The sequence below is a fragment of the Lates calcarifer genome, linkage group LG11 (assembly GCF_001640805.2).
Source record: "Lates calcarifer isolate ASB-BC8 linkage group LG11, TLL_Latcal_v3, whole genome shotgun sequence".
In the NCBI taxonomy this organism is placed as follows: Eukaryota; Metazoa; Chordata; class Actinopteri; family Centropomidae; genus Lates; species Lates calcarifer.
Genome location: NC_066843.1, coordinates 6347224 through 6359304, shown reverse-complemented (window position 1 = coordinate 6359304; position 12081 = coordinate 6347224). Strand labels below are relative to the sequence as shown.

Below are 12081 nucleotides of genomic sequence, written 5' to 3'. Positions count from 1 at the left end.
GCTGCTGTCACTACTCCCAAGCCTTGGGAACTAACATCTACCTGAAAAAAAAGCTCCACATACAGTCAAATAGGAGAAACCGGGGACGATAATTGTGTTCGTTCAGTAGGCACTGAGGAAGTACACTTTATGAAATGAAGCTTAAACAAATAGTAAAAATAAATTTACACATGGCGTTTTTCACCAAAAGAGATAAAATAACAATGTAGATGTCACAGTAAAAATATTCAGAGTACTTACATTATTGTGAGGAATCAAGCCAAAGCTGTTAAATCAAAACATCTTAAGGGAGAGTTTTCAAGTGTTCTCTTAGGCTCATATATGATCAACAACTCTTCACATACATTATTTATGTCCAATCACTAGATTTATCTCTTTATTTCAGCCTCAGGAGGTCACATTGAGATAAATACTGTGCTGAAAGCTTCCTTTGGCTCCAATTTATATCAGGAGGAAACTCCAATTGTCATGTGGGAATTAAAGGCTTTGTCTGAAAAAGAAATGAACTCAGTACATCGAGGTGGCGTACAATACTCATAACGTGTAAGCAAAGTTAGGTTATACTAACTAAAAAAGTCAATTTGCTGAGTTCCTATCTGCTGAAAAAGACATACAAAGTCTGACAAGTATATCACTGGAACCATAAAAAGTGCTGAACTTTTAGCAACAGTATTCAGTGAAGACAGGGCCATCAATTCCTTTCCAGGCAATATTCCCCAAGTAATTAATGCATGACTTTAATATCCTCTGATATAACCCAAGCATATGTGCCCCCATTCTCCCTCTCTCTGAAGTAATTCAGTACCTCAATGAGCACAATGTTTTCCTTCCCCAAGAGAAGTAGTTCCATTTCAACTCAATTGATTCCCCACTTCTGGTTTCCCATCTTTACTTTTTTTTCACTCTTCCCAGCAAGAAGTGCATGCATTTTCAATGACATCAAATAAAGGGCAGTCATTGGTATGGATGAGGAGGGTCCTCAGAGATTGAGGCACCTTCACCGCCACAAAGCACAAGATAGGAAGCACGGGGAGAAACAACAAAAAGCAGGGCCTGAGACTGTAAAAACAGATCCTTTGATATCACGCTTTTGTAGACACTTGGAGATAGAAGAGAAAAATATTCGTTTAGTATGCACAGTGAAATTTCTTGGACAGACATTGTCGAACAGAGGGGAGACTGAGAGGCAGAGATAGCGAGAGAAAGGGTGGTGAGAGGTGCAGTCTGCTTGGTTTGCATACAATATACGACCGTTTGCAGGGAGGGAGACGCAGTGGTTTCAAGATCGGTTTTTCTCAATGTGGGGCTCTGGATCTTCTGTCAAAGTTGGCCTTGAAAGCATTAGCTCTTCTGCTGGTGGAGCAGCACTCCTGAGGCTTTGTGTGAGAGCGGACAACTCTCCAGCTTCACATTTTAAGACTCCAGTGAAGCACAGAAAGCTACTGCAGCTCAAAGATTTCCCTTAAAGTGCTACCGAACCTGTCACTGCCTCAACACCTACTACAACCCTCTCCCTGGCACATGACCTAAATGACTCTAAAAAAATAATTCTATGAAAGATAGACCTCTATTTCTCCACATTTCTAGCTGCATTTGCAATGTTTTGTAACCTTTTTTCATTTAAAAAGAAAAAAGGAGCCAAAGATTTACTGGGTACCAGTGAAGTATGAAGGGGCCTTGAGCAACTGGAACAGAAATTTACAAGGCTGTGTTTGAATCATTCTTCAAGAGCAGGGTTTCAATAGGTTATCCACAGAACAGGAAAAGAAAAAGAAAAGCCTTCATTACCCAGCGCATAAAGCCTAAATGGAAAAGAGACTGTGGAATGGCTGCCTATGTCTGATAGGGGAATAGACTCAGCTCTGATGCCTTGGGTGTTCTGGCCTGCTGCACTCAGGGCTAGCACTGGACCATACAGATTGCTGCCATTATGGAAAGTGGGTCTGTGGTGGCAAATAGACCTAAGCTCTCATCAGGCAACATACACTGCTGGCTGCCTTAGGCTCAATTGAAGATCTGACTGCACAATATGGTGTGATTTGCATAAAACTAAAGCACTAGAAATTAATTTTAATGTAGATTGTTGCTTTGTTTATCCCTTAACAACCTACCACTGCAGGCATTGTTTTTGTTGGCATATGCAATGGATTTATTGGGACACCAGTTGAGGGAGTTAAGGCAGTTTGGCAGTTGAGGCAGTTTTGAATGCAAAAGATACAGTATCACCTATCAGTGTGAGCATCCTTGTGTTTTTCTGTGTTTACCCTAACAAGGGGAACTAGCCCGGCTGTAATTTATGCATGGGTTTCAGCAGTGAGCCAGTGAATCAGTTGGAGGCTTGCTAGAGTGAGTCACTGTGGACAAACAAAACACAGGCCATACATTCTAAATGAGAGGAGACTTCTCAGGTTTAACTTAAACTTCCATTTAGTCTGCTAAAGGATCTTGCACCACGTGCCACGCTGTGAGCGAGCGGAGGTCGGGTCAGACTAGCTCAGTCTCAGCCACACGGCATTTCCGATAAAGGTCAAAGACTGGGGAATAATGACAAGACACCGTATTTTCTTTAAGAGATCTTGTGCCTTGCCAGATACTCTGCGGAGCTGTATTTTTCATATTCATTTCATGGAACATTTGATTTTGGAACCTCTTTCTTCCCAGGGGCTTTGAGAGTGTTCTTTTCTTCACTGCTCCTCTGCCGCTGCTCTTGTCGTCAGGAAGGTGGTTTTTGCAATGGCAGCCTTTGGCACTCTGTTGCAGTGTCTGCCACCACAGCGTTTATTCCTTGCTCTTTATCTGGACCTGAATAGCTGACCAGTGCTTTTACCTAATTACCTCATCCCCGTCACAGATAATGTCTTTGTACCACGTGAACTGAGGAGAATTACAATTAAAAGCGGTTTCTATGCACCACAATTGCCTTTCATTTGTATTTACAATACAGTCTTTTATGCACTTCTGAATGAAACTCAGGTCATGCACTTTTATGCGTGTATGGACACTCTTGCAGAGATCTGAATTCAATGTCAGGATGTGCCCTCAGTTGTGGATTTTTCGGATTCATGTTGCTAGTAAAATCTTCATGCTGCTGCCACTTAACAAAATAACAGGGTTTATTGAAAGTGGTTTTTGCATACACCACATAGCAAAACAACACGCTGTATTATGCATTCATTTGTCACTTTGACAAAGAGTGGGGATGGGAAAGCAGAAATCGTGAATTGGCAATGAAAATACTGTACCAGCTTCCTCGTGTGCAGTAAATTTGTGTAATATAAGGCACAAATAGGCTAATCTATGAGCTATACAGCTGATTTACATATAATCTCACCGTCTAGGCCCAATTCCAATCTATGTGAGACATACAAAGCCACAGATTATAGTAGCAATGCCCCAGTTTATCAGTTTACCAGCATACAGTGCAGTGCAGTTGGCATGATTCAGAGCTGGAATCTTTTTTTCCTGATAACATGGTAAAAAAAATCATTCTGTTATTTTAAAATGTGTTTTGATAGAAAATAGTATTAAGTAAATTTCTAGGCGTCAGAGCTGTTGCATGTTGCATTTAGGTTGCAGACCAACCAAAGCCAAAAGATTTGCATGTAAAGTGTTAGTAACACTCCTGCCATTAATCCTTAACCAAGAGTTGTCCATGTGCTGTTGCTAGTCTGTGCCCATTGGGTCAAACAAAAAAGACAAATGAGAGATAGTGTTTCAGTGCGGTGAGAATTCCATCACTAACCTGATGTATGATAAGGAGAACAACAGCACTATGTGTGATTGTAATGTGATAAACCTAACTCACAAAAGGTCAAATGACAGCGGGAATGGTCTTTAGGTCTACGATGGCAGGTGGGGTTTCAACTTGAAGTATATTCTCTCTGCCAGTAACTGTCACATTTATTCTCATCTAACAGTGTGATCATCTCTATTGCGTAGGGACATGTCCTCTAACACACAAAAGACCCTTCTCACCCTCTGTGTCCCCCCCACAAGGCAAATCCATCCTGGCCTGTGTCAGAGGCAGAACTGGTAAACTAGGAAGAATATATGCATATTATATTTCCATTTTATTACAAATTAGAAGATTGATCTGAATACTTATTTTAAATATTTTTGGGTTGCCAAACCTAACTGTTGTGTAACTACTTAAACAAACTGTGTTTTCTCTGATCTAGTTAATCAATTGAAAATTAATGAATTAATACTAGCACCATTACTCTTTACTACACTGGATATGTAAACACTAGATATATGGAGGAAATAATTAAAAATTCCCCTTTTTAGACTTGGAATTGTCTGCATAGACTTAATTGTATCCTAACAGTTTTTTTAGGCATTCAATTGCATTTGAGAGCTAAAAAAAAATTAAATTGTCTTAAGAAAGAATGAAAGTTCCACTGATTAAAATGTCAGTTCAGTAACGTATAGATCTGTGTAGATTAAATCCTTCCTCAAACAATACAGTATAAACATCCCCTTGCTGAATGTTAAAATCAATCCAACAAATTGCTTCAAAAGACACATCATTATTATGGGTGATTGGAATCTCAGCCAGTACTGAATACCTGTGCTAGTGCAGCATGGTATTTTTTTATTTCCTTGTCAGAAGCAATACTTTGACCAATAAACACTTAAATGCTATAATGAAAGGTGCAATAATGAGTGATTTGGTGAGGCTGTGCTCTGAATTCATCCACTGAAAGAACCTCGCTTTTTCTTACTCTATGACTGTGTGTTATTGTTACACTACATTTTTTTTATCATTATCTTGCAACTGTCAATTGTTCCAACAACGGCTGATGTTCAGCAAAACCTACAGAGGATCACTACAAATATAGTTTTTAATTATCTGTGAGATTTTGAAATAAGAGGAGAAACTGGTTTTTAGCCCTGCCCGCTGTATTGTAAACTACGATATCAGAGTGGATTCACTTTTATTATCTTAATGTATGAAATAGCAAAAAAACAGATGAAATACAGTGTTTGTATGGATATATGCTGTCTGTAGCACAAAATAAATACAGAAGATTAACAAGAGGAGTTGAAAACAAGAAAATAATCATTTGAGGATATTTTTCTTTCTGCAGCTGCATCTTCTGCAGATTACAGAGCAATCTTATTTTCCTATTTTGTAAACATGACTTAGCTGCCTTTGCAAAAGATCTTAATCTAATTTAGGACGATGTAGTAATCACACCTTGAACACAAGTTCCCTCTTCTCTCTTATATAATCGAGTGCTCAAAAAGATTCTAATTTATGCATGAAGGTTTTCAGTGGAAAATACTAAATACATTGATCCAAAGTGTCATTTCATGTGGTATTGTATAATTGATTTAATGCAGCTTCTTAACATTGGCTTCCCATAGTTGCATCTGACAGTCCTCAGGTTAATGGTGTGAAAACAGGGACCCTGCCTTTCCCAACCTGTCAAGTGGTAATTGGCCAACGGTTTCCTTTAATAGCAGTCTGCCACAGGGACTGCAAACACCTCTTAAATTGTGTACAAAATAATTGGTGGAGCATGAACAAGGAGAGCTTGTAGTCAACATAAATCCTAAGTTTTGAGTGCAACATTTCAATACCAACATCTGTAATATAAGTACATTTCCTAACCTGATAAAATGTAATTAATGTCAACTTTCTGTTCTCGTCTTTATATTGCAGGTTATTCCTCCGTGCACATGAAAGAGACACAGGAAGGAAGACAGTGGCAGAAACAATAAGATGAGACCGTTTAATGATGATAACCTCTAAGGAGAAAAGCACAAGCCAACCTGAGGTGGTGAAATCTCTTTTAAACCACACCACCACAAGTTCACTGCAGGCAAACCTAAATGAAAGAAACTCAGCATAAAGGCAGATACTCAACATTTTTCTGACTGGTACATGGGAATAACACCATCCATCAATGAAGAGGAGACAAATAAATGGATTGTTTCTGGCCCTGAGAACAGTTGAACATCCGGCTGATTTTCCAACAGGATCATCTCAGCTGTTCTGAAACCACAGCTGCATCACCCTCTGTTCATTTTATTTTCCAGCCCTGCACATGACTCTCAGAGAAGCACCAATGGCCTGCAGCTTAGGCATGGTGACGAGTGCCTTGTTTTGGTCTGTAGCCATTGTATATTTGACTCATATTGGCAGAGTGAGTGGAGACTGCTGGTTAATTGAGGGTGAAAAGGGCTTTGTATGGCTTGCAATTTGTAGCCAAAACCAACCACCTTATGAGGCCATCCCACAGCATATCAACAGCACCATTGTGGACCTTCGTCTAAATGAAAACAAAATCAAAAGTATCCATTATTCTGCCCTTAGTCGCTTTGCCAACTTGACCTACCTGAACCTGACGAAGAATGAAATCTCCTACATAGAGGACGGGGCCTTTTCTGCTCAGTTTAACTTACAAGTCCTCCAAATGGGCTTCAACAAGTTGCGGAACCTGACAGAGGGAATCCTCAGGGGTTTAGGAAAGCTGCAGTACCTCTACCTCCAGGCAAACCTGATTGAGACTGTGACACCCAATGCCTTTTGGGAATGCCCCAACATTGAGAACATCGACCTCTCCATGAACCGGATCCAGCAGTTAGACGGGTCCACATTTACCAGTCTGACTAAACTAACCACATGCGAGCTGTACACCAACCCATTCAACTGCTCATGTGAATTGCTTGGCTTTGTCAAATGGCTCTCAGTTTTCCCGAACAGGACAAATGAGCGGATGGTATGCGACTCCCCTCCTGGTGTCTCTGGTTATAGTTTACTGAGCCAGAATCCTAACAATCCAACCTATCGAAATGCACTTCACATGCTCACGACAGTGTGTACTGATGACTATGTAACACCATTTATTGCTGTTCCCACTGAGTCTACAACAAACCCACCAGACTCAACACTTTGTGGGCTGGAAGACTGTCCCTCAGGCACAGAACCAGATGACATTACTATCAGTACAACCTACAGCAGTGTGGAAGTAACCCCTCAAATGAAACTGAAGCAAGTAACAAATACCGGTGCCACCATCACAGTTCAGATTCCTCATCCTTACAAGAAGATGTACATCCTGGTTCTGTATAACAACAGTTTCTTCACAGATATTCAAAATCTGATACACACAAAGGAGGATATTGAACTACCAAACCTTAAACCCCACACTAATTACACATACTGTGTCGCTTCAATACGCAACTCTCTCAGACACAACCACACTTGTCTGACAGTCACTACTGGCCCTCGGATTGAAAAGGACAGAGCTGTAAACAATCCAACTGCTACTCATTACATTATGACAATTTTAGGCTGCCTCTTTAGCATGGTCATTTTTCTGGGGGTGGTCTACTATTGCTTGCGGAGGAAACGTCAGCAAGATGAAAAGCACAAAAAATCAGGTAGCCTGAAGAAAAATATAATGGAACTAAAATATGGACAAGAACTGGAAGGAGGGACTATTTCTCGAATGTCGCAGAAGCAGTTGTTAGCTGGGGAGAGCATGGCACGTATGCCATACTTGCCATCTGCTGCTGAAATGGAGCAGTACAAATTTCAAGAAATAAGTGATACACCTAAAATGATGAAGGGAAACTACATGGAGGTGCGAAGCGTGGACCACCATGAACGCAGGGAGTGTGATATGGGAATGCCTGGGAATAGTCAGGGGTCAGTGGCGGAGATTTCCACCATTGCAAAAGAGGTGGATAAAGTAAATCAGATAATTAACAACTGCATAGATGCTCTTAAGTCAGAATCCACCTCTTTTCAAGGGGTGAAATCTGGAGCGGTGTCCACAGCAGAGCCTCAGCTTGTACTACTATCAGAACACCCACAGAGTAAATCTGGCCTTCTGTCCCCGGTGTACAAGGACAGCTACCATCATTCTCTGCAGAGGCATCGGACCTCTGATGTCTCACCAAAGAGGCCCAGCACTGCCACAGGAGGGCCCATGCGTAGCCCCAGGCCTTATCGTGCTGAACCCAAGTACATAGAGAAAACCTCCCCAACAGGAGAGACCATCCTCACTGTTACACCTGCCGCCACCATCCTGAGGGCTGAGGCAGAGAAGATCCGTCAGTACAGTGACCACCGGCACTCATACCCCGATGCTCAGATAGAGGAGCTCGAAGGACCTGACAGCCACAAGTCCTCCATGTTGGAGCCACTTACGCACTCCCGCTCCAGAGACTTAGCATATTCCCAGCTGTCATCTCAGTATCACAATCTAAGCTACTCCTCCAGTCCTGAGTACTACTGCAAACCTTCACACAGCATCTGGGAGCGGTTCAAACTCCATCGGAAACGGCACAAAGATGAGGAGTACATGGCCGCAGGGCATGCACTGCGTAAGAAAGTCCAGTTTGCAAAGGATGAGGACCTGCATGATATTTTAGACTACTGGAAAGGTGTATCAGCCCAACATAAATCATAACCTCTTTAGGTGTTTTTAAAATGGACCACACATTGCAGAAATGACACAAGAACCTCATCTGACAACCGAACCAATGGAAACTTCCATATTATAATCAACCACTCACTCACGTGTATCAAATTCCCTTCTGACTGTGAGGAAAATGGGGTTAAGATTCTTCAAATTTGTCATATTATGTAAAGCATCCAACAGGAAAACTTTTATCTATTAAAGAGAAAATATATTGCAAATTAATAATATATATGTTACAATGGATTATAGGTTTTTGGGTATCGCATGGCCAAGTCCTGTGACAGTGGATTTGCTGTTGTGTAATATGAAACTACTATATGAAGATTATGTCTAATGAAATCTCAGTATTTTTGGAAGAAATATCTGGACCTTTCATTCAAAAAGAACTTTTTTCCTTCCCTCCCTGCATTTATTTAATTCAACAAAACTATGTACAGATGTGGGTTTCTATATTTGCAATGTTTGCTGTGTAAATGGAAACGTACTAGTGGATGATTCAGGTTTAGCAAATGGAACGCTGTTTATTTAGATCAACTTGCTAAAGAACGGCATGTCCAACTTTAAACCTGTCAGAACATTTGTCATTTTAACCATCACCGCCTGTTTTTTTTATTCTTATCTTTCTTAAAGCTTTTTACATGCATTTTACAAGATACAGATGGATTCAGTTTTCAAGTCCCCTAGTCACACAACGCAGTATTCACTGGATGGTTTCTGACAGACTTCATGCAGGTGAGATGCAGTATATCACATGCTGTAATGAAGCTCAGTCGTCAGTTTTGTGAACCATCATTTGTATCTTTAGTACCAAAGTAGAAAAAGCCGAAATGTTTACAATATTTCTGCACGGTCTGGGAATCATATGAACATACAGCAGTAGGTCCATGTTGACTGTTCTTTTTTTTTTTAATTGTATCAGTTACACCTTTAAAAGTGAAAACATTGGGAAACAACATCATCTACACACACAATATGGTATTGAAAGCCTGTTATTAATAACTAACACTTCAAAGGTAAGACAGCTGTACTCTGTCACCTGTTGTTAAGGTACGCAGACAGCTGTTCTTCCCTGCAGGAAAGCCCGATGGATGAATGTAACAGATACATTTTCTGATCTGTCTATGGCAGCTTTTATGTATATTTTCAAGGAAATATTTATTTAACGCTATTACCGACTGTGTTTTTCTCTTTTCCTTTGCTTTAATATTTCTTCCAGTGTATTATATTGCATAATGTTTGATCCGATAAATGCAGGAAAGTAGTTTGTTTTTCGGCTGGACCTTGTTGCTTGCTGAGAGGCTACATTTTTATTTTTAACTGCTAGGCTGTTAAATCTTTTTGTATATTATGAAAGCTACGTACCAGACAAATATCAACATGCTAGAGTAAAATTTGAGAATGTGAAACTGAATCCTCTGACTTACTGGCTGTGAATTTGTATATCATGAAGTTTTTTGAGTAAATATAAGACTTAACGCTTTCTCTTTGTAAGTCGTTTATATAACTTATTCCGAACAGGCTCATGATGATTCACTGCATATTTATGAATAAGCAATAAATATGATTTCAATTCTCCTACTCATTTGTAACTAATATAACTCTAAATGTGTTGTCAGTGTAGGATGTGGGGGTTTTTCAAGGGAGAAGAGCTCTTTGAGTTTCAGCACTTAAACTTCATATCTCTCAATTCTAGGGCTGCAAAGGTATTAAAAAATATTTTATTATGTATGCTTATTAGTCTTTAAGGAAGCAAAGCAAACTACTTCCCAAGCTGCAGCAGATCTTCTTTCTATTTTAACTCTGCTATTCTCATTAGTCAAGTGTCCATCCAAAGTTAGTGCAAATTTTAACAGAATTACCAGAAACACAGCAAAAGTGTGCAAGTCCATCCACTACTCTTATGTGAATATTTGACCGCATCAAGATCAGCAGTTGATGGTGCTATTCTCCAGTCGGGTGCCATTATACCATTGCAGAAGAAGACGTGGCGACAAGATGAGGTAATTAAAAGAGCACCAGTCAAACCTCAACTTCAGTGAAGGAAAACAATGTTGAAAACATAATAGAAATATGGCATTTATTATGTTTAATGTATCAATTTGAGGAACACTACAGTCTGCTATTTTTTTTCCCAATATCTTTCAAATTTCTGGTGTTTCCACTCAAGTTATTTTGTGCACAAAAATAGAAATGCCCATGAACACAGATACATGGAAACTCACTTCTTGTGGTCCTCACTTACTAAAATCAAATTTGATTTTAGTAAGTGAGGACAGCCCTGAAGCAACTTTGCCCAGAATGTGTGGTGCTCTAAAAAAATACGCAGACATCATCTCCAGACAACAGATGATGATCCACTTTTTGAAGCACAAACATTTTTTGTGTTTTCCTCTCCAACACCAGGCGAACCATTCTTTTCTGCTTTGATTCTTGATACATTTTTCCAAAGATACTGTGTGTCAGATCAGATCACTTCATCTGCACCTCTATTTCTGTCTAACTTTTCAGTCTCATGACATATTTTGCATACTCAAAAAGTGGACATCAGAGTGTGAAATATGAAACACTTCCACATCAATGAATTACAAAACATTAAATCAGACTTAGTGACTTACTGCTTTGTACATACTGTGAATTGCGTTATCAGAGCTGACCCGAGGGAATGAATTTGTCTAGTGACATATTTTTTCATCAACTCTTTTTTGTTCCATTAGACATTGAGTATGTAAGTATAACTGCAGGCATCAGTTAGCCCATTTGTATTTTTCTGTGTCATAATGCTGCATCCATTCCATGTAAGTGTGTCATGACGCTGTTATTATTCATTAATGTGAAATGAAGCATTCATGAGCCTGATGTGAATGTGTTATGTAAGCACCTTGTAAAGTGTTAACTTGGTTGTCTGACTTAATATTTCAACCGCCTTAAGATTTTGGGATATGTGTACAAGTGTAAATTTCCTTTTGTTTTATTTCAATGTTGATACTGTTGATGAGTCTCCATTTGTTGTTATTTTTATAAAAGCATTTCAGTATCTTCTGAGAGCTGTCAGGTTTCTAGTTCATTTAGCTATTTAGCAACATGTTTTTATACTGCATATTGTAGCACTTCTGTGTCTAATAAGAGTTTAAAGTGTTGAGAAAACCTTTAGAAAGATCAACAGTTGTTGTTCAAAGTGCATCAAAACAAACAAGAGCACAAAATGTGTTTTTTATTTTATTTTATTTCTAAATACTATGTTATCTGCTTTCAGACAAAGTACTGTGAAATAAAGTTAAGGGTGCACATACAGTATACACTCAGTATCTTTATTATGACTTCTATGCCAGAATCACTTTAAAGGTGCCATTGTCCACTGGATCCGGCTGTGTCGCGTTCAGGGTCTATGACAGCTGTCGGAGACATTCTAGGCAGTGTAACAATGTCAGTCACTTGACACCCTTTTCGGGCCTCTGCATTGGATTTTTTTTCACTCTCGTTTTTTTTTTTTTTGGTTGTTGTTTTTTTTTTTAAATGCTGAGGCAGCTCACAACTCAGAACAGTGAAATTCACTTCCAAATGTATGATGACCCAGCCAGTACTGGATTTTTGAGGGCCAAAACTGACATGAATATTTAAGAGTTTAAAAAAATTCTGATAATGA

The 12081-nt window shown here is 39.4% G+C and overlaps 1 protein-coding gene across 1 annotated transcript in view; it reads left to right on the top strand.

The window, feature by feature from the left end:
• Positions 1-11729, top strand: part of elfn1a (extracellular leucine-rich repeat and fibronectin type III domain containing 1a) — a 67072-nt gene extending 55343 nt beyond the window's left edge. The window contains exon 3 of the mRNA XM_018701925.2: positions 5669-11729. Within this exon, the coding sequence (XP_018557441.1) occupies positions 6054-8426 (2373 nt within the window). The 5' untranslated portion in view covers positions 5669-6053 and the 3' untranslated portion in view covers positions 8427-11729. The remainder of the gene's footprint in view (positions 1-5668) is intronic.
• The last annotated feature ends 352 nt before the right edge of the window (positions 11730-12081 follow it).